Source organism: Pimephales promelas, chromosome 8 (genome assembly GCF_988280905.1).
Source record: "Pimephales promelas chromosome 8, fPimPro1.hap1.1, whole genome shotgun sequence".
Classification (NCBI taxonomy): Eukaryota; Metazoa; Chordata; class Actinopteri; order Cypriniformes; family Leuciscidae; genus Pimephales; species Pimephales promelas.
The window spans coordinates 24050037-24076413 of NC_142776.1; the positions used below are offsets into that span (position 1 = coordinate 24050037).

The 26377-nt window shown below is 38.6% G+C and overlaps 1 protein-coding gene across 2 annotated transcripts in view; it reads right to left on the reverse strand.

Annotated features, from left to right (window-relative positions):
• cachd1 (cache domain containing 1) overlaps positions 1-26377 on the reverse strand; it is a 78082-nt gene that overhangs the window by 46051 nt on the left and 5654 nt on the right. For both annotated transcript variants that reach the window (XM_039691648.2, XM_089134204.1), the window contains exon 2: positions 212-274. In XM_039691648.2, coding sequence (XP_039547582.1) covers positions 212-274 — 63 coding nt within the window. The remainder of the gene's footprint in view (positions 1-211; positions 275-26377) is intronic.

The window sequence follows — 26377 nt, forward strand, 5'->3', positions numbered from 1 at the left end:
ATGAGCAACCATCTCATGTCTCCAAGAGCTTGTTAGGGAGGGACACGCTGCAGTCAATAGAGGTTGGAATTAGTTTTGCAGCAATCGAAAGCACAAAGATGGCTTCAAAGACAGCCAGACAGCAACTGTAGAATTTTAATGGGTGTCCTTTGCCCCTCTAGACCAAACACACACACACACACTCAATATCAATGGATGTTGTTTAACTCACCTGCTGCACCTCTGTTTCACCATTTGAAGTTTTCTCCGTGTACACAAAGGAGTTGAAGATTCTCTGTGTGGATAAGAAGAGAGAACAGTTGCTGAAAGGTGACAAATAAGTCAGGAGCACATAGACTGAAACATAATATTCTTTAAAAATACACTTTATCAATATTTTACCCAAAGTCTGTTTTTATCCAAGTAATGCATAACAATGTTAAGGAGTAAATAACTAACTCAGAATAGTGATGCTACTGCAATTTTTCAGCATTGTGACAGTAGCTCAGACATTTTCAAAATATTTTACGTATAAACAAGTTCAGTACTTTTTCCCAACACGCAACAAAACAGTTTTAGTAGCCTATAGAGCAAACATAACTTTACAGCAAAGTAAGCGGAACTTAAACATTCCCTTTAAAAGGTCTGTTTTGTTCTAATGAATCAGTTTATTTAAATGAATCATTAAACACAATTCACTGATTCGTTCAGGGAACTGCATAGTGGGGAGGAGGCCAAGTGGCAACATTCTAATCTGAAACATGAAGCCTACCCGGAAGTGCCAACAACTGCAATACATCGAAAATCCGCTAGAGGCCAGTCCCAAAAGGGAGCAAATGTCCATATACCCCATGTTAAAATCTCTGTTTTCACAGCAAAAATTTATGTTTTTACAGGTTGGTCCCATGGACTTTTATTGTAATCTTCAAAATGTTCTGCGTGCCTGACAACTGTGAGGGGGGTGAATTTTTTTCTAACTCGTTAGTTTAGATCGTATTTAGATATAAAATGTTTGACAAATTAGGGCGGTTAAATTTGATTGACAGCTGATAACGGGCTGCGCCGAGTGGAATTTGACGTCTCGGCCATGATCTGACAACACATCATACCACCTCTGTATCCTTTCTGAACATTTGTATTTTGTATTTCCCAAGATTTTCCAGTATGGCGCCAGTGCCACCCATACCCCCCATAAACAGCCTCAAACCCGTTCTTCAGAAAGTCTATGGGTGACGTCACAGACCCTTTGTCCATATTTTTTTACAGTCTATGGTGGAGGCCCAAACTCTGGTCAACTCCCTCACATTATGCTCAAAGTAAATTATACCAATTATGTCTTTCTTTCAAAATTGAGATTACACCAGGTCATTCCTTTGGTGTCAAAATTCCTAGAGAATGAGATTCACAGAACTCACAAGTTTATAATGGATTTGTAATAGCTTTTCAAGTTTAAGTTAGTACCTTTGACCTAAAGTACAGTTGCATTGAATGTTTTGCCAAGATGATGATCGTGGGCACAAACATTAGATAAGCATCTTTAGCCAACAATTACATTACAGACTGCACAAAAGCCCAGAAAACATTTCTTAAATAGGACCGCAGATGTTTTGTGTAAACCTTGTGTAATTCAGCTAAATGAGACATGGAAGATTAAATACCCTTGTAAACCATCAAAAATAGCCTACAAGCTCAAAAGTTCCTCACAATGACTATATTTGCTCTGTGCGCCTCATTACCATGGTAATCCTGACACGGAATACCGCTGCGGAATGTGTCATAACAACGTGATTGATTCTCACTCAATCCAAAAAAATCACTTGTCATCTGGAGGACTGATGATGTTTAACACTTAAGAAGAGAAGAAACTCTTTTAGTCACTGTGTGATGTGTCTGAGGAGTAGTCTGAGGTCAGGGTGGTCACCCACATTAAAGATGATGAAACGGCACATGTCCGCACTCACCTAAAGCTTGGAATTTCATCACGAGCGCATGTTTATAAAAAGCAAAACAAACTTTGGGTGATGTATGGATGAGCCCCACCTGTGTGAATAAAGCTCCAGACACAGAAGCTGTGGAAAACTAAGTGAAAGAAGAAACTTGTCATTTCAGACCCTTCTTGTAAAATAAACACAGGCACAAACACAAATAGCACACCGGGCACCAGCACAGGTCTTTCCCCAGTGTGGTGGGTTTGTTTTTCGAACCGCCCCGATGGCTTTCACAGCTTTGGCCAGGCCAAAGAGGAATTTCGCAGCTTGTAACTTGAGAACCCTCTCAACAAACGTGAAACTCTTGAGCGGAAGGTCTTTGAGGTAAGAAAACTGATAAAAAAAAAAAAAACACATGGCTATTATTATGGTTTCAATATTTTACCTAAACAAAGATCCCTTGCAGTCAATTCAAACCAAACAATGACTATATTTTGTAAATGTATCTTACGTAAATTACACAGCCACAACAGCACAAGCAGTCAATAACACACTAATATAAGTCTAATAAAAGGAAGTATACATCACAGTAACGGCTCCCAGTTCATTTGGAATCTGACATACCTGAATAAATCTAATTTGCGGTTTAATGAAATTCAATAAAGACGTCCAAATGGCTACCTCACAAGCAAATTCAACAACATTCCAAACCTTTTTATGTTCAAGGCCCCTATTGTCCCCAACAACAGTGAAAGCCTTCTTGTTTGTGGATTTTAAATATATATAATTTTTACTCTCAAGCACTACCTAATACAATATTTTAGAGCTTGACATAATTAGAAAAACATATATTTATAAATAAATTGCCCATAGAGACAGCTCAGCTTTAGAGACAGCTCATTATTTCCATTCACTTCACCCCCTCCCTTCTGGGCTCCTTCCAAAGCCACGCCCCCAAAACACATGAACGTGTGACTCCGACCTCTGAGCTGAAGACGCATTATTTACCTGAGACCAGCGGAGAGGAAGGAGCGCAGTGCATGTGGTGACATCATGTCAGAATCACATGTAATAAAAAAAAATCTAACTTTATCATTATGAAGATAAACAAATAAGATGTATTTTAGTACTCACTATCAAGCTATTGGTAAAGTTTAAAATATATATGTATTGATTCGCTAACGAGCTAGTTATCTATAAGGCAAAGCTGAAAACAGGTTGCATGATACACGTTTTTCCATTGCCATCATTTACACAGTGATGAAGATGAATTTCGTGTAAGATTCATAACATATATGGTGTTCGGCATGTAAGAGTTTCCATGATGAAAGCATTGTTGACTCTGATGAGGACAGTAGGGTTAAAAGCATTTATGAGTCTTCCCCTACCATCCTAGGAAAAAAAAATACAAATGTAGATCTACATTTTGCTTCGTTTCGCTCGGACATTTAACGGCGTGTACATACACGCGGAATCACTCGGACATTTAACAGCGTACACACACACATATACGCGGTTAGCTCGAAATGCGTATAGATAACACGCCACTTGACTTGAAAGTGGCGTGTATGTTTACGCAAAAGTCATGATGTCATGTTACCGTATCGTCAGCTCGAGGACAGATCGGGGTGCAATCGTCCAAGAGGCCGTGCAACTAGGGTCAGCGGAAGTAGAGGCCGAGGACGGGGTGGCCGAAGTGCAGGGCAAGGAGCACTTCTTTGACAAGAGGACCTGCGTCGAGTTTTGCATCTTCAAGCTCAAACAAGGGCATGTGAACAGGTACGATCTGGATACGCTTGAGTCTTTATTTTCTTTTATTTGCCTACTCGAGTTCTTGTTAAAACTCACTAGACATGCTTATTCTGTGCATTTTGGGCACTTTTTGTGTGAAATTATATTTAATTTTGTCCATCAAAAGTGTGCTTTCACTTTAATTGTGCGTGAGCAGTGCAGCGAAACAGATTCGACACCGAAACCCCCGCTTCACTGTTGCTCACGCGATGCTTCTGCTCCCGGTGTGAATGCACTCTTTGATTAAAACGCCGGAAAAAAATATGTGCCGCTCACGCATGCGGTGTGAAACGCCATTGTGTACACATAAATCTCTAACACCGTGTCCTAACTACACGCGACGCGATAAAATTCCAGTGACAGCAAGTGTGTCTGTCCACACTAGACGCGACACGACTGTGAGATGGCACAGCAGAGCAGAATTTAAATGGTTAACAGTAGTTAATCCCATTCCCAGATAACAACAGCGGAAAACAGATATTACAAGCTCATCCGGGTTACTGAAGTCGGAGTCCTCATCACCCTGTCGGGGTTTATTCTGAGATAACAACTGGCTGGATGCACAATTGACCAATCAGAATCAAGTATTCCACAGAGCCGTTTAATAGTAGTTAAAACTAAGAATGAGTAATACATGAGTAATGCACAAGTAATTCATTTGCTACGATATTTATTCATCTTATTAATCTTTGTCAATGCTAGTAAATAAGAATACAACTGTTCATTGTTTGTTCCTGTAAGCTCAGATCCATTAAATACAACATTTCATTTTAATAATGTAGTACAGGTTTCAATTACCATGAACTATGAAAAATATTTCTAAACCACTTATTAATCGTTGTTAGTTGATGTTAAATAATGTAGTTAACTATGTTAACAAATGAAACCTTATTGTAAAGTGTTGCCACTTAAATTATTGCAATTGTTCATCGCGTCACATCTGCGACCATTTTAATCTCGTTCTAGCCTTGCAACAACAGAAAGAAGCTATGTTATCAGCAATAAAGAGTGCTTGAACTTTGCAAATCAACAGGACTCTTAAAGCCCTCTCCAAGTTTAGACTATACACCATCTAATCCTTGGAGACAAGTTGACATTAAAATTAATGACAAGCTATAGTATTGTAAGCAATAACATACTGTCGTTCAACTGAGTGGGGACAAAGAAGCCTATGTGCAGCTGCTTTGGCTCAGAATTTGGTGTCCAGGGCGGTTATTAATCTTGTCAACCCCAGGGTTAATCTTGACTGCAGTTGAATAGATGTCTGGAATGACTGAACCTCATGCTGTCTTTGATCCAGGCTTGTCAAGGCTCCGGCACTCCCTTTAACAGAGGCACGGGCAAGAGAAATTGACTAAAACCAAGCTCTCCGCAGGGTGGTTTATTATATCAAGATTGTCATCTCCCTCTGCCCTAATAGCAGCCACTTAAGAATTACTGCCTCCACCAAAACAATGCAAAACCCATAAGTCACTTCCATATTTCAATACGCAAACAGAAAAGTGCTCCGTCATTCTCAGCATACCTCGTAGTAGTTGTGAAAAGCTAATGGGCACAGATGAGCTTATTGGATTTTAACTGCACGTGCTCTTCCATAAAGCTTCCAGACATTGGTTGGGGAAACAGCTGATGCGGCGTGGGAGCAGAATAACACTGGAGCCGCGGACTTGATGCTCGCAAGCATTTCCATTAAAATGGTGCGATGGAGGGGGATAAACCTATTAGCAATTCAGCCATCTTCAAAGGCCAGAGCCCATCCAGCTAATCCTCATTAATTTGGGATTGTACAAGGGAGTGAAAGGGTGTGCTCACACAACGCAGTGAGCAGAAAAGGTGCCCTAATCCTCTCTTTAGGTCTACAAGGTCTATATCATTGGACTGACCCTCCCTTAACACTTCCACAACTTCAGTAAATATGTAGGTTAAAGAGCAGCTATGCGTTTAGCTTATGTTTTTGCTCTATTTACCATAACTCAATGTGAATTGCCATTTGCAGCTCATTTTGTTTCCATAAGAGAGATAATGAATGACAAAAATATAGGCCAGGATTTTTCTTCAACTTATTGGATGATAAAAGGTGATTTCATCAGTGATTATTATAATTTTTTGTCTAATGAAAGTTAGTTAAAAAAAACGAAAGAAAGAAAGACCCCATTGACTTTCATTGTATAGACAAAAACATTTGACATCTCAAGTTTTCCACAAAATAAGGATAGTAGTATATGGTTTGGAACAACATTGAGGGTGAGAAAATTATAAAAATTGTCATCTTTGGGTTAACCATCACTTTTAGATATCTCTTGCTGCTACCTGCCATCAAAAATAAATGTCACATGAAGCACATTCAAATCCACGCACACAAGTTCACACTAAAAAACAGCTAGACACTAAGATTAAATGTCATTAGCAATCCAACAGCAAACCATCCAGTTTTACCTCATATGACGAATACACTTTGAAGCTCTGGTGCTTTTAACAGGTAAACCAAACCAATTCCAAATCCATTCTCAAATGTCCAAATCAATTCATTACGAACTTTTTTTCTCTCGTGTAATTTTATTTTCAATTATTCGCTTTGACAGTTTTAAATTTATGCTGGGTACTGAAAACTGCTTTCAAATGTGTGAATGTGTTTTCTGTGAGTACCTGACAATCTGATTTGAAATCCCATATTTCCTTACTGCAGCTGACACCATCTAGTTGCTGTGGCAGCGGCAAGGGAACCAGGGTACAAACAGAGAAGATGAAAGGCCAGACAACAGAAGCCAGTCTGGGATGCTATTGCGATTTCCTGCCGCAGGTACCCCACTCACCCCACCTCCCCCCTCCCCCGACTCAAACTCTCAGAAGCAATGTGCTCATTGCACTACAAAGGCTTCTGCTCTAGAATGAGGCATCCATCCCTGCCCTCTGATGTGATTTTTCTCTATCTACCTCTCACTCGCTCCCAGTTTCTAAGGATGAGCCAGAGACAAGACAGCATTCTGCACCTGCACCAGAATATGCAGAAATGCTTAGTTAGTATACAGGCTGGCATGAACCTAAAGCAATCTGAACATAACATTGAAGGGTCATGATGAATCCCTAAAACACATTGTTAACAGATATACAGGTTGAAGATCAATGAAAACAACAGCAGCACCCATAATGTATATTAGTAAGAGGAAAATGTTTTTTTTTTTTTTGTTTTTCCATTTTGTTCTTCAAGTTTTAAAGGCAAAGTTAAGTCAACGTCTTGAAATGCAAGGTATGCATTATTTTAAGGTAATGCGTGGCTGGAAAGTGTCTACGCCATCAGTTTGGGAGCTCTTCTCACATTATTAATCATCAGAATATACTATTTAAGGGATGTTCGTTCACCTCTACCAGTTCAGCTTTACATTGTTGTCCTTCAGACACATACGTGTATGATTGCTCTGTAAACAAAAGTGTTGTTTGCATTTTCCAAATGATGCAGTCAGAGCTGGAGATGACACATGGAAAATATGGCTGTATCAAAATTTGTAATAACACGGAGCACGGTTTCTGCATGGATGGGCAAATTTTTCATCATGTCTTCTTCAAATGAAATATGTATATTCAAATCTGAGGTGAACAACCAGTGACATTGAATAACAAATGAAAAAATTAAACCTGTATAGTATTTCAGATATTATTCATTACTAACGAACAAGTACCATGGTATTATTGTAGAATACCATGGTTAGTATATCAAGTATATCATTTAGTAACATCTAGGTTTGTGCATTATTAAAAGATATCAAGATTACATTCAAAAGATATTCGATATTTCTACTAATATTTATGTAGTTGCTATGTATTAGTTATGTAGATTTTCAATAAAAGGAAATATGTAGTTTCAGCCAAACCCTTGTTGTTGTTGGATTTTCACCAAATAAATAATTGAGAATTTTTTTTATCATAAAATTCAATTTACAGTATAACGAATCTGGCAGATTTTAGATGAATGAATCAAACATACAGGACTTAATTAAATTGCAATTTGTCTGTGAATATTAAACTCCAAGATTTTTGAAAAAAATCTGAAACTAAAATTTCATTTAACTTTTAAAATAATTCCATAAAAATTGAAAAGAGAGGGGGAAAAAAATAAAAAAATTCATAGGTCATACAATATTCTAATAAAAAAGAATAAAAAATACAACACAATTTAAAAATCTGTTTTTTTTGTTTGTTTTTTGCTGGAGTTTTCGCAGGGACATATTTGTCACTTTTGCATCAGCTGATCAATCAGCTGAAATACCACTCTCAGAGCTTCAGAGGTCTATGGCTTCACAGTGTTTTCCGTCACACTATATACATGTAGGTGCCCTTATTTTGCAATCCCTATTCAAATTATGCATTAGAGCAAGAAAGACCAAAACAAATTCCATTTCAGTATATTAGCAACATATAGTTCGGATAACAAACGGACAAAAAGCAAGTCTATCTTAAAGGAACAATATTATGTCAAAAATGTAATTTCTAGTGTTTTTTTTTTTTTTTGCACACATTTTTTTCAGTCTAATCTTGCAGATACTGAAGTGCGGCTGACATGTTTCACATTAGCAGTGAATATACTGAAGTGTGTGTGTTTGTGAGGGGGTTGGGTGGACGTGAAGTGTAAAATGAGTTCCACATGTGAGCATATAAGGGCTGGACTACATTTATAATCTCACATAGTTATCAGGTTAATGGAGCATAAGTTGTTTTAATGGGTTTGTAATACCAAAACATCTCAAACTTATCTAACCATCAAAAATGAAGTAATGAAACTCAAAGGTTGGAGCAAAAATGACTTTGGTTTCCAGAGTTACACATTACTAGCACAGACAAAACATTTCACTGATACAGTTTCAAGGTCTTGGCCCAAGTGCAGTCTAGGCTGAGTAAGTCTGATGACTGTCTAGGACAATGTCTTTCTTGAGGGGAAAAAAGTGTGGTGTTAATACAACACAAACGCTTAACACATACAGCCTCAATATACATATACAACACAAGCTTCACTCAACTTACAATGTGTAGATAAATCACCTACAGAGATAACACACCCTTACGCCTGTATATTCTTGATCCGCTATGGGTTGAACTTGTGTTCCAAAGAGAGAGAGACTGAGTGTTGGTTGAGGGGCCAACAGAGCCTGGGGTCCTACAATAACAAAACCTCTTTGTGCAAACACTGAGGGGCCCGTTGAGAGACCAGGTCACGGAGCGGATTCTCTCGCAGATCTCCAACTCGCGGCAACCCTGTGTTTTTTTTTTTTTTAGTCCAGCAGACAGGATATAATGGTTTCCACATGTGAAGGGGGCCCAAATAACAATGACAACAGTTGAGAGGCCGAGTGTTTTATTACCTTGACTTTCTGCATACAGCCATTGCCGCAAGCTCACAAGAGCCAATATGCACAGCAAAATAAGGTATGCTTAGTATAAAATTTTTAAGTCATAAATTACAGAAAAGAAGAAAAAATGCTGTGTCGCCACTACGTCTTACATTTGTTGACAACATTACTGACTTTCAAAACCTAAACATTTGCTGTTGTCAAATATAATGAAAAGTAACTTAGGTAATTTAGCTGGCCAACAGATGAGATTTTGTGGAAATTGCAAGTGACATAATTAGTCTAAGAAGCATCAGTAAAAATACAGCAGATATTTTCTGGTACCGAAAAAAGACTTAGACCTAAGACAGCGGAACAAAGTGCTTGTGAAACGCGAGTTCAGAATGCTCAAAACCAGGAAAATCCTCGCACAGATTTGTCAAGGGGACTGGTTTATGTCATTAGATCTGAAGGACGCGTATTTCCAAATACAAATAGCCCCACGTCTCAGGCAATTCTTGAGATTTGACTTCGAAGGCCAGGCATATCAACACACAGTCCTACCATTCAATCCTACTAAAAACTTCGGGGCATTACTTGGACGATTGGCTGATTCTAGCTAGATCAGAAAAGGCTCACTGTCTCCCTGTCAGATAATATGTTTTCTGGGCACAGAACTGGACTTGCTATCTATGACACCGCGACTGTCGCCAGAGTGCAGACTGAACATTCAACGCATCACGAAATACTTCCGCTGCGGCACTATAGTCCCGCTCAAAAGGTTTCAGAAAATGGTGGGTCTCATGGCATCATCAGTACTCCAGTTGGGTCTGCTTCACATGCGCCCGCTGCAGCTATGGCTAAAAGCGAAAGTACCAGCCTCTGGTCTGTTTCGCCTAAAGGTCGATCAGAAATGCGTCACAGCTCTGAAACCTTGGAGAGCAATCGACTGGTACCAGTCAGGTGTAAACCTGGGGACCTCCTTGAGTCTGAAAGTGGTGTCCACGGATGCCTCCACCTTGGGATGGGGAGCGCTGCTCAAGGGCAGACTGTTCTTTGGCCAGTGGTCAGAAAGGGAGAAGCTACACATAAACTATCTAGAAATGATGGCAGTCGACAACACGCTGAGGCGCTTTTGTCCCCGAATAAAAGGTCACCACGTCTTGGTCCGCTCGGACAACATGTCAGTAGTGGCCTACATAAATTGCCAGGGTGGCGTCAGGTCCTGAAACCTTTACAGGCTGACGGAACACCTCCTGGTCTAGGCTCAGCAATCAATCTGCACTCATTGAGAGCAGCACATGACTGGTCACCTGAATTTTGGATCAGACAGACTGTCCAGAAACAATGTTCTAGCAGGGGAATGGTCTCTGCACCCGCAGACGGTCCTACTGCTGTGGGAGACATTGGGGAGAGCGCAGGTAGTTCTGATGCAGCTGTCAAGCACTGCCCATGGCCAATACCGATTGAGTGTTAAACACGATCACGCAGGCTAGAGCGCCGTCTACTAGACGACTCTATTCCTCAAAATGGTCTGTGTTTTCTGCCTGGTGCAAAGCCCAAGGCTTTTCACCCCTAGACTGCAGGGTTACGGAAGTTCTCGCCTTCCTTCAAGAGCTACAGGATAAGGGCAAAACCCCATCCACGCTCAAAGTTTGTGTGGAGGCCATAACAGCTTTTACAAAACCCACGAGTGGCCAGTCGCTGGGGAAAACGATCTGGTCATCCGCTTCCTTAAAGGAGCTAAGAGGCTGAATCCTCCCAGACCCTCTTCAATCCCCAATGTGGGACCTTTCTACGGTTTTGTAAGCCATGAATGGTGCCCTGTTCGAGCCAATCTATTTGTCAGACATAAAACATCTGTCATTCAAGACAGTGTTTCTTATGGCTCTTGCTTCTAGTTCTGTATAGTTGCTTCAAGGGGCATGGCCTTGTCGTGGGCTTGGTCTAGCAGGATTACCTTGCAGGATATCTGTATGGTGGCAGGCTGGGCCTCCCCGTCTACATTTATAAGGTTTTATAGCCTTAAAGGCTAAACTACTTTCGGTATAAAATCAGTATTGTCTGCCCTGTTGCCTCGGCTCACAATACTACAACAGCTTGAGCACCGCTCGCTGATCGACAAAATTACTCCATGGGGAAAAGTAAGACCATACCGTTACACAGTTCAGGCTGAACAATTTCACCCTGACTGCGTGGAACACTGCTGATGTGATTAGAAAACCTATTATATAAGCCCATCAAGCTATATTTATAGGCCCAGGCCACGCCTGCTTTGGCGGGAAGTGACGTAGTGGACGTGAACCGCCCCCATTGGATCTGACGTCACTAAGGGCCTCTCGATAGGCTGCTGCAGTTGCCGCAGGTTAGCCAATAAGCACGTGAGCTGCCTTGCCTGTGTCTGCATGCTGCTTCAACACGTTTTACACTAATAGGGAATTATGTCGCTGATACGTAGGACTTCCGGATTCAGTGATCTTTGTGCACTGCCACTTCCGTTGAATCACCGATCTCGCTGGCGAACTGATGACGGACTACACTAGGTTTATTTATACGGCATCCCTGGTAAATTAGTCTGATTCACTAAAGTGCCGGCTGCAAACAAACGTGCTACCTTGTTTTATTTTAAAGTTTTAATCCAGTTCTTCCTTTATACTCAATTCAGTGGGGAATCCATGAAAACTTACATAGGGTTGGCGTTGTTGGTTAGATTTACAAAGTGGAACAGAGCAGTGACATATATGGCCTTCGTCTCAGCCATTGTTGAACTGCGTCGGAAGTGGACATGCCCAAAGTTGACAAATCCCGCCCATGAAACCCGGAAGCGTGATAATCCCCTATTCAAAATTAAGGATAATTTTTGGCTTCAATATTTCGTGGAAAAGACGTTTTCCCCTAGAGAGAGAAGAGGGAACAAGAAGATGTTTTTTCATCATGTATTTGTGAATTTATAGCCATTATTAGAGCTGTATAAATCCAGCTATTATTGCCTATTAAAAACCTATAAATTGAAAGATTTACAAAATATTTAATGAAAAATCGAAAACTATGTGATGGGATCAGTTGAAATATTGGCAGGCAAAGTATACATTTAAAATACAGCATAAAAATGCTTAATGTTTAGTATTTTTAATGAAAAGTAGGTTTTAAGTTTAGGCCATATCAAACTAACTGAGGTCTTAATTGGTTTAAAAAACATCAAAACAAATGAACTATGCGTTGGGCAACATTCAGTAGTTATTCAAGAAGCAACAAATTTCATCGACTTTGCCACATGTAGAAAAGAAATATGAAAGTCTCTTTAATCACTTTGAGGTTTTAAATGTAGTTAATGATCTTATTAGCACCATGGCAACATGCAGAGAGAAGAGGAATATTTTAAGACTAACTAAAAAATAGGGCAGCAGATTTTCCTTTTCCTTTAAAAGCTGTGAAGGTAAACATGAGAGAGACTCAGAGTCTGTAATCTTTTCTCTAGTGGGGTGTTAAATTTTAGGAGATGAGCGATGTCTGTTTGTCAGTGACTTCACTGAGCTTCAAAAGCTGAGCATAATTCACAACTCACTGAAAAAAACATAAAAGGGGAGGAAGAGGGAGAAAAGATTGGGGGGGGAAAGAGGTCTTGGAGTCCACATCCCTGTCTGACATTCCTGGAGCTCATCCATCTATGAGGGACGATGGAGACGCCGCTTCATTTCCTGCTACACTTGCTCACTACCTAGAACCAGATCAGTCACATTCTCATCAGATGGAGTTTCCATTCCAAATCCATTGAAGTGTTAGTTCACCCAAAAATTTAAATTCTGTCATTAATTACTCACCCTCGTGTCCTTATAAACCCGCATGACTTTCGTTTATCTTCAGAACACAAATGAAGATTTTTTTAAATGAAATCAGAGAGACTTATGTCCCTCTACTGACAGGCTACTTTATTTGTAATCGTAAATAAAGTGGTAAATTGTTGTGTGTGTGTGTGTGTGTGTGTACAAAGCACTCTTTTGAAAATAAAGTCAAACCAATGCAGTCACATGGATTACTTTTATGATATCTTTACTACCTTCCTGGGGCTTGAAAGTTCATCAAAAAGATCTTTTTGTCCCAAACATGAACAAAAGTATTAGGGGTTTGGAACGACATGAGAGTGAGTAATTAATGACAGAATTTTTATTTTTGGGGGAACTAACCCTTTAAAAAGTATAAATAAATTCATCATAACATAACGACATACTAGTGGTTGACTGAATATCGCCAAGGCTGATATATTGGCATGGGCCGATCAGTTTTTCTGATTGGCCGATTTGTTAGAAATGGGACTTTTATTATGACAGCATGCCAGACATTTGACAGGCGGTGCTCAGAACGCCAGCACCTGATCACACAGTGCTCAAATTCTCCGTCTTCATACGGACTCTGTTTAATAGTCATATCGAATAAGTTATTATAAGACAGCAAGTGAAGGGTATGCAAAAAAGTGAATTGTTTGCTTTTATATTATAAGTAACAGAAAGGCAAACAATTAATCAATAATACTTTCTCATTTATCACATGAAGTAATACCATGATATTGTTTAAAATCTACCAACCAGACATAATATTTAGGATTGAGCGTTACAGACTGTTCATCATTACTAGACTTGTAGTCAAGACACTACCAATACCAGAGAGTATCAAGACCAAGAGTGTTGTTGAAGCTAAGCAATAACTTGTAAGATTTTGTTTTGCATTGCCTGCCTATCTCTGACGATTTCAAAGTCTCTAAATGAATCCATTCTACAACTTTTAAATACATAATTATATTCTTAAAAACTAAATAAGCTTAAGAGCAGGATCCGAAAGTTGGTCGTTTTGTTGCTATGGTTACACAAACACGTTGGCGGTGTGCTCAGTCATCTGCCAGTTGTGCAGTTACCCAAAATCTCCTGAATGAAGTTAAAACCCATCATGTCACTGATATGTGTTTTACTAAATATTAATACATCAAAAACTGTACATGATATGTGTTTTTTTAAATCAAGTGCTCGTTGCCGCTGCGATCAGTGGCATGGATATGGTATTTGCTTGTGTGGCTCGCACACACCGCGCTGTTCGGACTTTGTAGTATTGTATCGCTAAATCCCCCGACCACTATGTCAGTCTGAGACAGCAAGACCTAGACAAGACTGAGAGGTTCGAGACCAAGACAAGACCAAAGACCGTCAAGGCTGTGACAAGACCGAGACCATGTAAAAGTTGAGACATGCATCACTATCATTCACATACCATAAAACAGATTAATTATTATATAGGCTAATAATAAACAGCAATAGCGTTGTTTTCCCCGTCTAAAATCCTTAAATGGTATGCCCAAACATTTGGCTTGTGCAATGCAACATTTCAAACTTCAATGGGCTTCAAACCTGGGCCTTGTTAAATAGAAATACCATTCGACAACTTATAAAACTGCTTTATTGGTGGATCAAAGTAATACATCAAAGTACAAAACGATTAGTTGAGAGTTTCTTGGTAGCAAACCTGAACCAAAAAACAAAACCTCCTATAAGAAATCTTTCAGAAGATTTTATCCACGAATGAATACACACCTAATACAAATCCATACACATTCTTCATCTTGGGCTCAAGCGGTTTTCTTAAAAAAAAAAAAAAAAAGAAAATCACACTCAGGTGCGATCAAATTGCAACTACAAGGAATTTTGTGCAGTGTTTTCAATTATCACGCAACATGCGGCTTATGTTGCAAGTCCTGGACCGTGTGCTGGCTACCCTGGCACTCACGGTGGTGTAACTTTCTAACTTTCCAACCACCACAACCCACAACACCCACAGACGGTCTGGGCAACGTCGGGCTTAGCTGCCCTCTGTGCCCATTCTCATTTAACACTGCCAACACAGTCAGCCACACACCAACAGATCTGGCACCTGTAGTCATAATTACACCCTTGTAATGTTCTTCATCTGAAGCTTTTGAACTATGAACGGCTAAATATGAAGCAAGTGAGGTGAGAAAACCTCGAGGACTGGAGAGCAAACACTGACTAGACAAACAGCATGGTAGAAGACAGGATTTCTGCCTGGACTGAAGGACAAATCTCTTTTTCCACATAAAATACAAAATCCAGATCAAACATCCCATAGAGTCAGTTTGAGTTTACGGGAACAAGGCAATCAAATGGTGTCTGCAGGCTTGTGAAAGCCAACATTTCAGCACCGTCAAGCTTATGCAAACAGACCTCTCCTTATAAACCAGCGATCTGCTTTTTATTCAGAAAACGTAATTCTCATTGCTTTGATTGCATTAATTCAACCACATCACTCGGGAGAGCCAAACAGAACGAGAACATGCACAGCAGATCAAGGGTGGTCCTCTCACTCTCTGGTTTTACATTATATTAAAATGTGAGGTCATGTCTACATCTACATACTGCATGCTCTCGAGCTTGTTCCTCTGGACAAAAATGACTTTGAAGACTTTCAAGTTGGATACATACAAATATTAGTTTTAGGACATTAGTGTTAAAATACTTGGAAAAGCATTTTTAATTCCCTCTCTGATTCACCTTCTTTAACACCTGAAGCACAGTAGTTTCGGTGGAAAGACATGGAAGAAGCAAAGCTAGTCATAATACAAGAAACAGATATATACAGTATATAAGTATAGTGAACCTATACATAGTAAATTAACTTTGGCTGGGATTTTGTCCTCCCCTTTAAACATCAGTAACAAAATAGTATGTTTATGTTGTTCCAAACCAGTTTACCTTAATACAAATTATTACAGTGAAACATGAGAGATTTCGGTCCCTCCACTGAAAGTTTATTCCACCAAAAAATTAAAGCTTCATAAAGTTTATAAAGAGAATGTAAAGGGATTTCATATGAATCAAGCGGTTTAATCCAAGTCTTCTGAAAAGACACAAACACTTATTATGATGAATAGGCTTTTAATATCATCAACGCACATACATAAGATATGACAAACAAAAATCAAAACAGCTATAGTCTCAGTCAACATATTCACCAGCCTGTTCAGTGACCAAATTTAAGTTGCACACAAAACTGGAAAGAACTCCTGAAAATCGCAGTCAAATTAGATGGTCTACTACAACCCATGGTCAAAGAGTCAGGGTGCATGGATTTGAATCAGTCTGTTGGGAAACAAAATTATGTCCAATGGTTACTATGGTTGTCAAAGTTCACCAGGTTTGTGGAACTTATTCTTTCTCAGTTTACTTACTCAAAAACAGATTCTATTTCCGTAATGCTATACTGTGATCTTTTTCCCTGGCATATACTGTTTGACAATAAACATTTGTCTTTCCTCTATCCTGATGACCTAGAGTCACTTGTCATATGGTGGTGACAAGGCCAGTAGACAGGGCGGCAGTGGCTCAAAGAGGGACTTTTGAGAGGCTATCACTTAAGAATGCACCTTTCCCAGGAACACTGATCAAAACTACCTAGAATTGTACACATGTGGTCTGTGTTGTAAACTAAGTCCTAAAGAACCCTGGGGACCTCTCTATTACATGGATATACAGCTGTGTACTTCATCACTGAGGTCGAAAAAAAAACATGAGTGAGTGTTTTGGTCTGTTTTCCTGAAAGAAAACTTAAATCTGTATATTTGTTAAACAGTAATTGTGACAGCTACTACACAAGCATACAGACGACCTTGCACACAAAAAAAACATACAAATCTTTAATTCCGAACCCAGAAAACTCCTAAAAGAAACCACAAGACAAGGTCTACAAGAGGAAGCACATTCCAACGATCAGGGAGAATCATTCCAGTCTGGGATCACTGCTTATCTCTGGTTATTCTCGGATCAGTAAGACAGAGCAGGATCCTGCTGCTCGCTTCAGTCCAGTGGACAAAGGCTCTGTTGGCTGTCTGCCGGATGTGAACTCATGGTGCGTGGTGAACACGCTCAGATGGACACAGGGGCTTGGTTACAGACAGCATCAGTGAGGGAGAGGGGCCTTGGATACCCAACGGGCCTGTCTATACAAAGGCCCTGATATGTTGGCTGTGGAATTGTTTTTTTTTTTTTTTTTGTTCTACCGTTTAAGTAAAAAGAAGTTTGAAATACGTGTGAAGTGGTATACTGTTACCAAACATGCTACCACCAACCACACTGTTGAGAGCAGCGTTTAGATGAATATGTACTTTGCGCTTTCCTCTCAATATCAAAATAATTACACAACAATATAAGAAAACAGCGAGCAAATTAAAAAAATATACAAATTTAAAAAAAAAATGTGCTTGGTACTCACACTTTACGCGGTACACTTATCCTACAAACTGTCGTCAACACTTTCCTCCTGACCGTTCTCCTCACTATCTTCTTTAAAGTCGCAATTGCGTGTTATAAAGTCAGAATTGCATGATATAAAGTCAGAATTGTGAGATATAAAGTCAGAATTGTGAGATTTAAACTATTCTTGCGAGTTTATATCACAATTCTGAGAAAAGATGGCAGAATTTCGACATATAAACTATAATGGGTCTCACAATTATGTGTTATAAAGTCAGAATTGCGAGATGTAAACTCGCAATTGTAAGAAAAAAAGTCACAATTGTTAGATAAAAAGTCACACTTCGGTCTTTTTTTTCTCAGAATTGCGACTTTATATCACGCAATTCTGACTTTATATCACGCAATTCTGACTTTATATTACCCAATTTTGACTTTATATCACCCAATTCTGACTTTATATCACGCAATTCTGACTTTATATCACGCAATTCTGACTTTATATCATGCATTTCTGACTTTGTATCTCACAATTCTAACTTTATAACACGCAATTGCGACTTTATATCAAGCAATTCTGACTTTTTATCTCGCAATTCTGACTTTATTTCTCAAAATCAAAGTCACAATTATTTATTTTATTTTTATATTCAGTGGCAGAAACAAGCTTCCATAGAAAACACTTTAAGCTCCACATGGCGAAACATTTGGCTACAAACATAATAACTAGAAAAACAACTTGAAGGAAAAACTGTACCTCATTTGCTGTCAATTATTTGTATAATACCTTAGTTTCAGTCGGGTTTACTTTACATGCACATGTTCATGGGAAATGGGAGAGGAAAAATAACAAGCATTAAGAACGAGACAGAAATGCATTTGAATCAGCAGTCTGGAAATGTCATCGATGCGGTTTCTGTCAGACTATACAGCGTGACACCATTGCAAGGCTAAAGTTTGGCTGATCAAAGCTCTGGTTACTCTTGGACAAATATTTCCATGCGCAAATATGCATTTGTGCACAAGCTGGTAAACTCACACTAAACTATAGAAAAACATGATCCACAAAGTCTTGCAGTGAAGATGGTAAACACCCAAGGCAACTAAAGATATATTTGCTGTCAAATCATTGCTTACATTCCTTTGCAACTGCTCTCTAAATGATGACATTTCCACCGAGAAAGCTGCCAGTGCCAGGTTTAATTCAAATAGTAAAAAAAAAAAAAAAAAAAAAAAAATCAACCTTACCTCCTTTTCCCAAATCCAGCTAAACACAGGAATACGGCGCTTGGTTTTGGCACCATCCATAATGGTTTATGAAGTGAAGACATTGCAAACAAACAAACTCAACTAATCCTCTTTGAGGAACCCAAACAGAGTTGAAAATCAGATGAAAGATTTGCCAAATCCTACTCAAAAACAGTTGAAGGTCTGATTCCGGTTTGCGGTAAAGTAAACTTACTCATTGAAGTATATCAAGACATAACACTGAAATTAATAGATTTTAGCCATAGAGACATTATCAGGTTGAAATCTACAGTCTTGCAGCAAAAGTGAATAGGAGATATCACGCTGAATCAAATGCTGTTTGCAGATTTATGAAGCCTATGCGATCACGTCAAAAAGGCGATTAACACAAGTATCTCATTTTTCCATTTTCTTTGGCTCTTTCAGCTATAAAGCAAGGATATCATTCATCTATAACATCATCACCCAATCAAAACCCAATCATCTATTTTCAATCTGGGTCTAGATGTCAACAGTAGTTAGTTACTCAACTCAAAACAACACAGCACTAGCAAAGCAAGTTACAAATAAAACCAACAGACCTAACACTCAAGAACCCGCTTGGCTGGTCTTCAAAGTCAGTTATGAATTTAAAGGAACCGTCCACCCAAAACTTAATTTTCTGTCATTATTTACTCACCCTCATGTTGTACCAAGACGTCCATTCATCTTCGGAACACCAAACGAAGATATGTTTAATGAAACTGAGAGATTTCTGTTCCTCCATTGAAACGCTATTCCACCAAAACTATGATGCTTCACAAGGAATTATAAAGACAAATTTCTTTAAAATGACTTTATGAACTTTTTGAAGCGTCAAAGTTACGGCCTCACAATTCCTTTTGCTCAGGCTTAATATTATTTTATATTCCCATTTCATATGATTATTAAGTAAAAAAAAAAGTATTTCTCAGTATATTAACACTGGTAAAGAATGAAAAGTGCATTTTAAACTTACTACCATTATCCATTGCTATACCGATAAATATTAATTAAATATTACAGGCAAAAACAATACAAAAATCTAATATCAGATGATAGTGATAAATTAAATATTAAATATAAATTGACATACTGTTTCTGTTTTAAATAAAATGTAATTTATTCCTGTGATGGTAAAGCTGAATTTTTAGCAGTATTTACTCCAGTCTTCAATGTCACAATGATCCTTCAGAAAAAAATCTAATTCGCATTACAATTAATGTTATCAAAACAGTTTCTTAAGGGCTGCTTAATATTTTTGCTATAAATGTAATACATTTCTTGAAGAACTCAGTTTTAAAGAATATCATTTATTTGAAAGTCTAAAAGTCTTGATTTCTAATTTATTTACCCAGTTTAAAAAAAGATTACTGACCCCAATCCATCGAATTATAGTGAGTGTATGTGTGGACAACCACTTGCACTACTACAACCATACCACAGTATTACAAACAGAAAATAACAAACTCTAAATAACCCCATATAAAACCTTTCAACGGAGTCAACGTGCAAGTAGAGCCCACTGCACATTACTATAAGTGCCTCCATCAGACACCTGCATTCCCACCATGCTTTGCTCCGAACTGTTCATTACACAAGTCTTCCTTTCAGCAGACACCAGAGACCCAAAGAGCTGTCCCCAAGACTCCTGTAAAAGAGACGCTGGCACTGGACCAGTTCGCACACACACCATCACGAGTGCCAAGCGGACCGCTACCGGGCACGATTTGAGAAGTGCACATGCAAACATCGAGCACAAACATATTCTCTTTCTCTCCCACAAGCTGGCCCTCTTCTTTCTCTCAGGCACAGGTAGTAAAACAAGCAGTAAATTGGTCCCCACTGTTAAAGCAATCACAAGACAAAGGCAGTTTATCTGAGACAACACTGCAACATCTCTATGAAGTCTCTAGGGAACACGAATCAATAAACAGAAGAGAATTAGCTATTTTGAAATGCTCGTAAATAGTCCAAGGCAAGCACACTCTTAAAAAGTCCACACACAGACAAATGTTAAGCAGCAACTTGGATATCGTGGCCAATAAAAATTATTTTTGATTCCTTTTTATGTTTACATATCATTGAGGGGAAATGTACTCTTGTGCCTAACACCCAAGTTCATCTGCTGGGCTAACGCAGGTGTTGCGTTACCAGTCGGTCTGGGGTAGATAAAATATCTGTCCTTGGCAAGCAGCAGCCCAGCTCGAGACAGTCATCGCAAAACACAGCTGCTGCTTGTTGCTCTAGCAGCTTTCCTCCTTTTCCTATCGCACATTCAAAGTAAGAACGCTCCTTTATGTCGGCCAATTAGTGGCCTCAGAGTCAAGGTTCTTTTTATCTTTCAAAGTACACACTGCAAGAGAGAGATTCAAAGTTCAGACACTATCTTAGGTCATTTCCTGCTTCCTCTTGGGTGGCAAGAGAGGATGCCAATCTTCAAAATGAAATAAATGAGAGAAGAATTACCTGTACACTAACAATAAAAGTACCAAAAAGGACAACCAACTCCTAGTCAATCAGTGACTGGTTAGTAAGGTCTGCTATTTTATCTAGATTTTATTCAACTTTTTTGATGGCTGGATGATGAATACAGAACTTATCAGTTTATTTGTAGCAACTAGAATTTTAATATTGTAAAAAAATAAAGGCACAAAGTTGTGATAAGCTCTGATAATTATTTAAATTTAGCGTTATGGCCAAAAAAATGGTAAATATTGAAATTAAAATAATGAAATATTAAAATAGAAAAAAAATGTAAAACCCATTTTAAGTGAATTTAGGGAGAAAATTTTAAATATGAAACATATTTAAATTAAAATATTCAAATAAACTTTAAAAGAGTGCAAGCAGACAGCAAAGTTTGTCGAACGCACAAAAACACACCAAAAACAATCATTATAATTAAATAATTAAATAAAAATACATGTTTATAAAACAAAACATGTGTCTTAGCGTGATATTTAAAGGGATACTCCATTTTTTTTTTTTTTTGGAAATAGGCTCATTTTACCTGCATTCCCCCAGAGTTAAACAGTTGAGCTTTACCGTTTTCGAATCCATTAGGCCAATTTTCTGATATTTATCTCTGTAACCAGACAGTTTCTGGTCTCATTGACTTCCATAGTATATATTTTTCCTACTATGGAAGTCAATGAGACCAGAAACTGTCTGGTTACTAATATTCATCTATATCAGAAAATCGGCTGAATGGATTCGAAAACAGTAAAACTTAACACTGTTTAAGTGGTAAAATGAGCCTATTTCCAAAAAAGTGGAGTATCCCTTTAAGTATTAGCACAAGTTTTACAAAAGCATACAATACTAATGGAGACACAGGTCTAACTGTCTTATGTCTCTCATGAACGAAAAAAGGAAATGTGGCCCAAGTGCCACAAAGAGGAATTCCCATCTACCCTCTTATCTCAAAGGTTATCATGAGGGGGTCTGGATGGGATGCAAACTACTGACCTCTGTATTTATGGATCCACTTTAATCTCTAAATCAGGGAGTGACCCCTGATCAAACACAGTAGGTGCTCTCATCCTCCCTCCCCTAATCTATAAACACATCCATCTTCTATCTGAGCTCCTTCCTCTCTGTTGGAGAATACAAGTTTTGCCATATTTTCTCAAAATAGCCTAGAACATTTTCATAGTTGCTCTTTGGAACTAATAAAACAGGCTCTGGCATGGGGCCGCTTCACGCAAGCATTTTAAGTAAAATAATCGATGCCCAGAGTGTTTGTTAGGTGAGCACTTTAATATTGTGAACAGCTTAGAGAAAAAAGATGGAGATGGATGCTAACAGCAGGTCTGAATGGGATCAAAGTGTTGAGGATTGTTGAAGTGGAGTTCATTCAGTCACAGTGAATAGGTTTGGCTTGTTAGTGAGTGTCCTCACCCTGTCATTTCAGGGCTGTTCAGACCGCGTCTACTCCTCCCACGCTGAAACAATTCTGCCTCAGACACTTCAATACCCTATCAAAATAGCTCCTTAAATACATAATTCATGAGTCTCTGGAAACACTGAAAAAACAACCATATGCACATTCCTAGTAAACAATCAATAATGACCAGAGAGAACTACTCCAAGATTACATCAACGGCTTTTAAAGTGAAGATAAAAGCTGTAGGGAAAACTAAACAAGTGGGGTTACAACCCTGATGGGTTCACGACGAAACTGTCCCATCTCTAAAACAGGCTTTGTTCAGACTGGCAAAGAAACTAATTTTTTGTGCCAGATTCAAATTGGTTTAATTGAAGTTGAAATTTGGACAGCAAAATATTGTTGTTGTGTTTGTTTGTTTTTTTGTTTTTTGTTTTGTGAAATCCAGTAAAAAATTGGATTTGCTCATGTCTGAATGGGAAATACAAATATGAAATACACAATAAAAGAATATATCAATAAAATTAAATATCTTAATTCCCCCCCAAAATATATTCACCCTGCCACACACACACACACACACCCACAAAAACATCTTGTTTTTGTTGATGACCATTGTAACAGAAACATTTCAGAATTTTTGGGAAATTTTTTGAAACTTTTGGAAAAGTTTCTAGAAAATTTACCGGAAATGTTAAGCCCCTTTGCAACCCTAATTGTAATAAATGCATTTTTGATGACACAAAATTTTTAAATATCAGTGAAATTTCACAATTCTTGACTCCAATTCTAATACCATAGTAAAAAATACAAACCTAATATAAAGTTCAAACATTATTAAATAAAAGTGAACACTCAATAATCAAATAAGAACCAAAGCAAATTACAAGCATAGCACAAACAAATACAAAAGATGAAAAAAAAAATTCATCTAGTTCTTTCAATATAGCATTCGGGTAAGTGAATAATCAAATGTTAAATATCACTACAGATCTGATTGACAACCAACTCTTCAATCCTATAAGTTTCTTTTACTCCGTTTGCTCAAGACAAACAACAACAAGAGGGTCATCAGAACAGTCTGGACCCTGGAGAGAGGGGGCCGTCAGTTTGAAAAGAAAAGAAGCAGAAATGAAAACCAGTCTGGTGTGAATGCAGTAAGGGCCCTTCACATCTCTCTGAGAATGTGAGGCCGTATCATAGGAGAGGGGGAAGGAGATCACAGTTCCAAAAAACAAAGGTTGCAGAGAACAAGCACCAATCCACCCCGCATAGACATCCAACAAACACCAACACAGACACACTTCTGAGAGCACAGTGGGGCCCATGGTCTCCCAACCCCATCCCCCTTGGGATAGGGTAGGGTGTGTGAAGACCTCCCTATTGAAGACTCTGTGATAAGGCCCGATGTCCCATCCCAGGTCGACCCTGTAGGAACTTGCTGAAAGAACCTTTTGAGCGCTGCACAAAGGCCAGTTCCCATGAAGCTTCTATTCTTCGCTACGTGTGTGTGAGAGAAAGAACCCAAACTGATTAAATAAGGCCGGTTAATTACAGCTCCTGGTAAATAAAGGCACTACAGAAGGCGGGCTCTTCTCCAAGAGAAAAAAAAAAGGGGGGGGGGGGGGGGTGCCTCTGGGAGATTGTGAATGAAAGACCTCCTCTCAAAAGCTTCCACACAGCAGACTTTCTAACTAGGTCGTTCAATAACAAGCGCATCCTAACCATGCAACGAGAAGCCCTCTTGGTGAAGTTTCGAGTGAATGAAAAATACGGCACAATGGCTTCACCGAGGTTTACTTTACCATGGTGATACCCGGCGAAAGCACTGCTGGGGTGGCCCTTTTCCCCCCCTCACGAAAGCCCAACTAAAGCATACAAAAGTTTTGCTGCGATGGACTGCGAGGAATGCTCCCTTTAAATTGTTAACTTGAGTCTGGGAGTGGTTTCAACAGGATACTGAAAAATCGGTGAGGGGACAAAAGGACAGGGACAATAGAGTGAAATATAAAGCAGAAAAGATATGGGGGGGAGGACAGGGCAACGTGTACAGAGAAACCGAAAGAGCGACTCTTCTGCTGCTGCAGTCGGCATTAATTGGAATCAAACAGCTGGAGGAGGAAGGCAGGAATCGCTTTTAACTCAATGACTGCTAGTGCTACAGAAACGCAAAACACTTCAGGACTCAGGAGACAGTGGCATTAGACTTGTGAATTTTTGTGTGTGAGAGTGAGCAGTGAACTCAAAGACCTAAACACACAAGCAATACACTGTCCTGATATCAAAGAAGATTGTAAAATGTCATGTGGTGCGACTGAAGTTTAATGAATGACATTTATGAATATTTATGAGATTTTATGATTAATAATTGATGTGTACATTTGCATGTATTAAAGCAGTAGAACATTTTATAAAACATTTATTTTTACATCACATGAATATGAATGCAAAAAGTTTTTTTTATTTTTATTTTCCTTTCATTCTGACTGTCATTTATATACACTACCGTTGAAAATGTTGGGGTCACCAATATAGGGCTGTGAAACGATTAATCGTGATTAATCGCATCCACAATAAAAGTTTGTGTTTACATAATATATGTGTGTGTAGTGTGTATAATTATTTTGTATATATAAATACACACATACGCATGTATATATTTAAGAAAAATGTGTTATTAATATATAAAATATTTATATTTATGTATAATATTAATTTTGTATAAATATATTTAAAGTATATACATGCATGTGTGTATGTATTTATATATCCAAAATGATTATACACACTACACACACACATATATATTATGTAAACACAAACTTTTATTTTGGATGCGATTAATCGTTTCACAGCCCTAGTCAGCAAGATATTTTTAGCAATACTTTTATTCAGCAAAATTGAATTACATTCAGAAGGTGACAGAAGATATGAATGTTAGAAAAGATTAACATTTGAAATAAATGCTGTTCTTTTGAACTTTCTATTCAAAACCATATCACAATTTACACAAAAATATTAAGCTGCACAACTTTTTCAACATTGATAGTGTAAAAATGTTTTTGAGCACCTATTCAGCTGAAATTTTAATTTATTTTTAAAATATATGAAAATACAAAAATATGCATGTATCTATGTGTGTGCGCGTGTTAGGGGTTTTACAACTGATTTTTGCTAGTCGACTAGTCGTTAAATGGTTTATTCTAGGGGTGTGCGGTATCACAAATAGTATATGTCTCCACGATCTGCTTTTGAAGAAATATCGTAGTATCGTGTTACAGTGCATTCTATCAGTTCAGTTCTGGCGCCTCTGTCTCAACTGTACAACGCGACGTAGCCTACACATCACACGTGAATGAATAGGTACGGGACACTGCAATTCACAAAAGTTCATTATTTGCATAAGCCTTGCCGGTTAAACATTTAATTCACGCGCTGTTCTACCCCCGCCGGTCACAGGCACTAGAAGCCTGTCAAACAGCGCCTGAATACCGAACTAAAGTTATCTTTCGAGTCTTATTATGCTAATACTGTTAAATACACACAATGTTTACATAAACAGAATTGGCTATGTCTAAAGTGAAAGCAAACATTTGAGAGAAAATATGGTGTAATATGCGTCTATATGAAACACGTCGCGTGCTGGTCTAAAAGCGACAGTAGTACCCGTATTTTCCGCACTATAAGGCACACTTAAAAGCCTTTCATTTTCTCAAAAAACGACAGTGCGCCTTATAATCCGGAGCGCCTTATATATGGATCAATTGCTCACGCTCGGGTCCATCTTATGCCCGCTTTGTCACACGGCCAGTTCAACCTCGTATAAATCAGGTTACGTGTGTAAATTATGTGCCCGCTTACGAGCGCTCACTCTTAACAGACGCGCGTCACAGAATGTTCATAAAGCGCTCCCCATTCACTGTAACCGGGTCGCCTCATTCAAAACAGCCA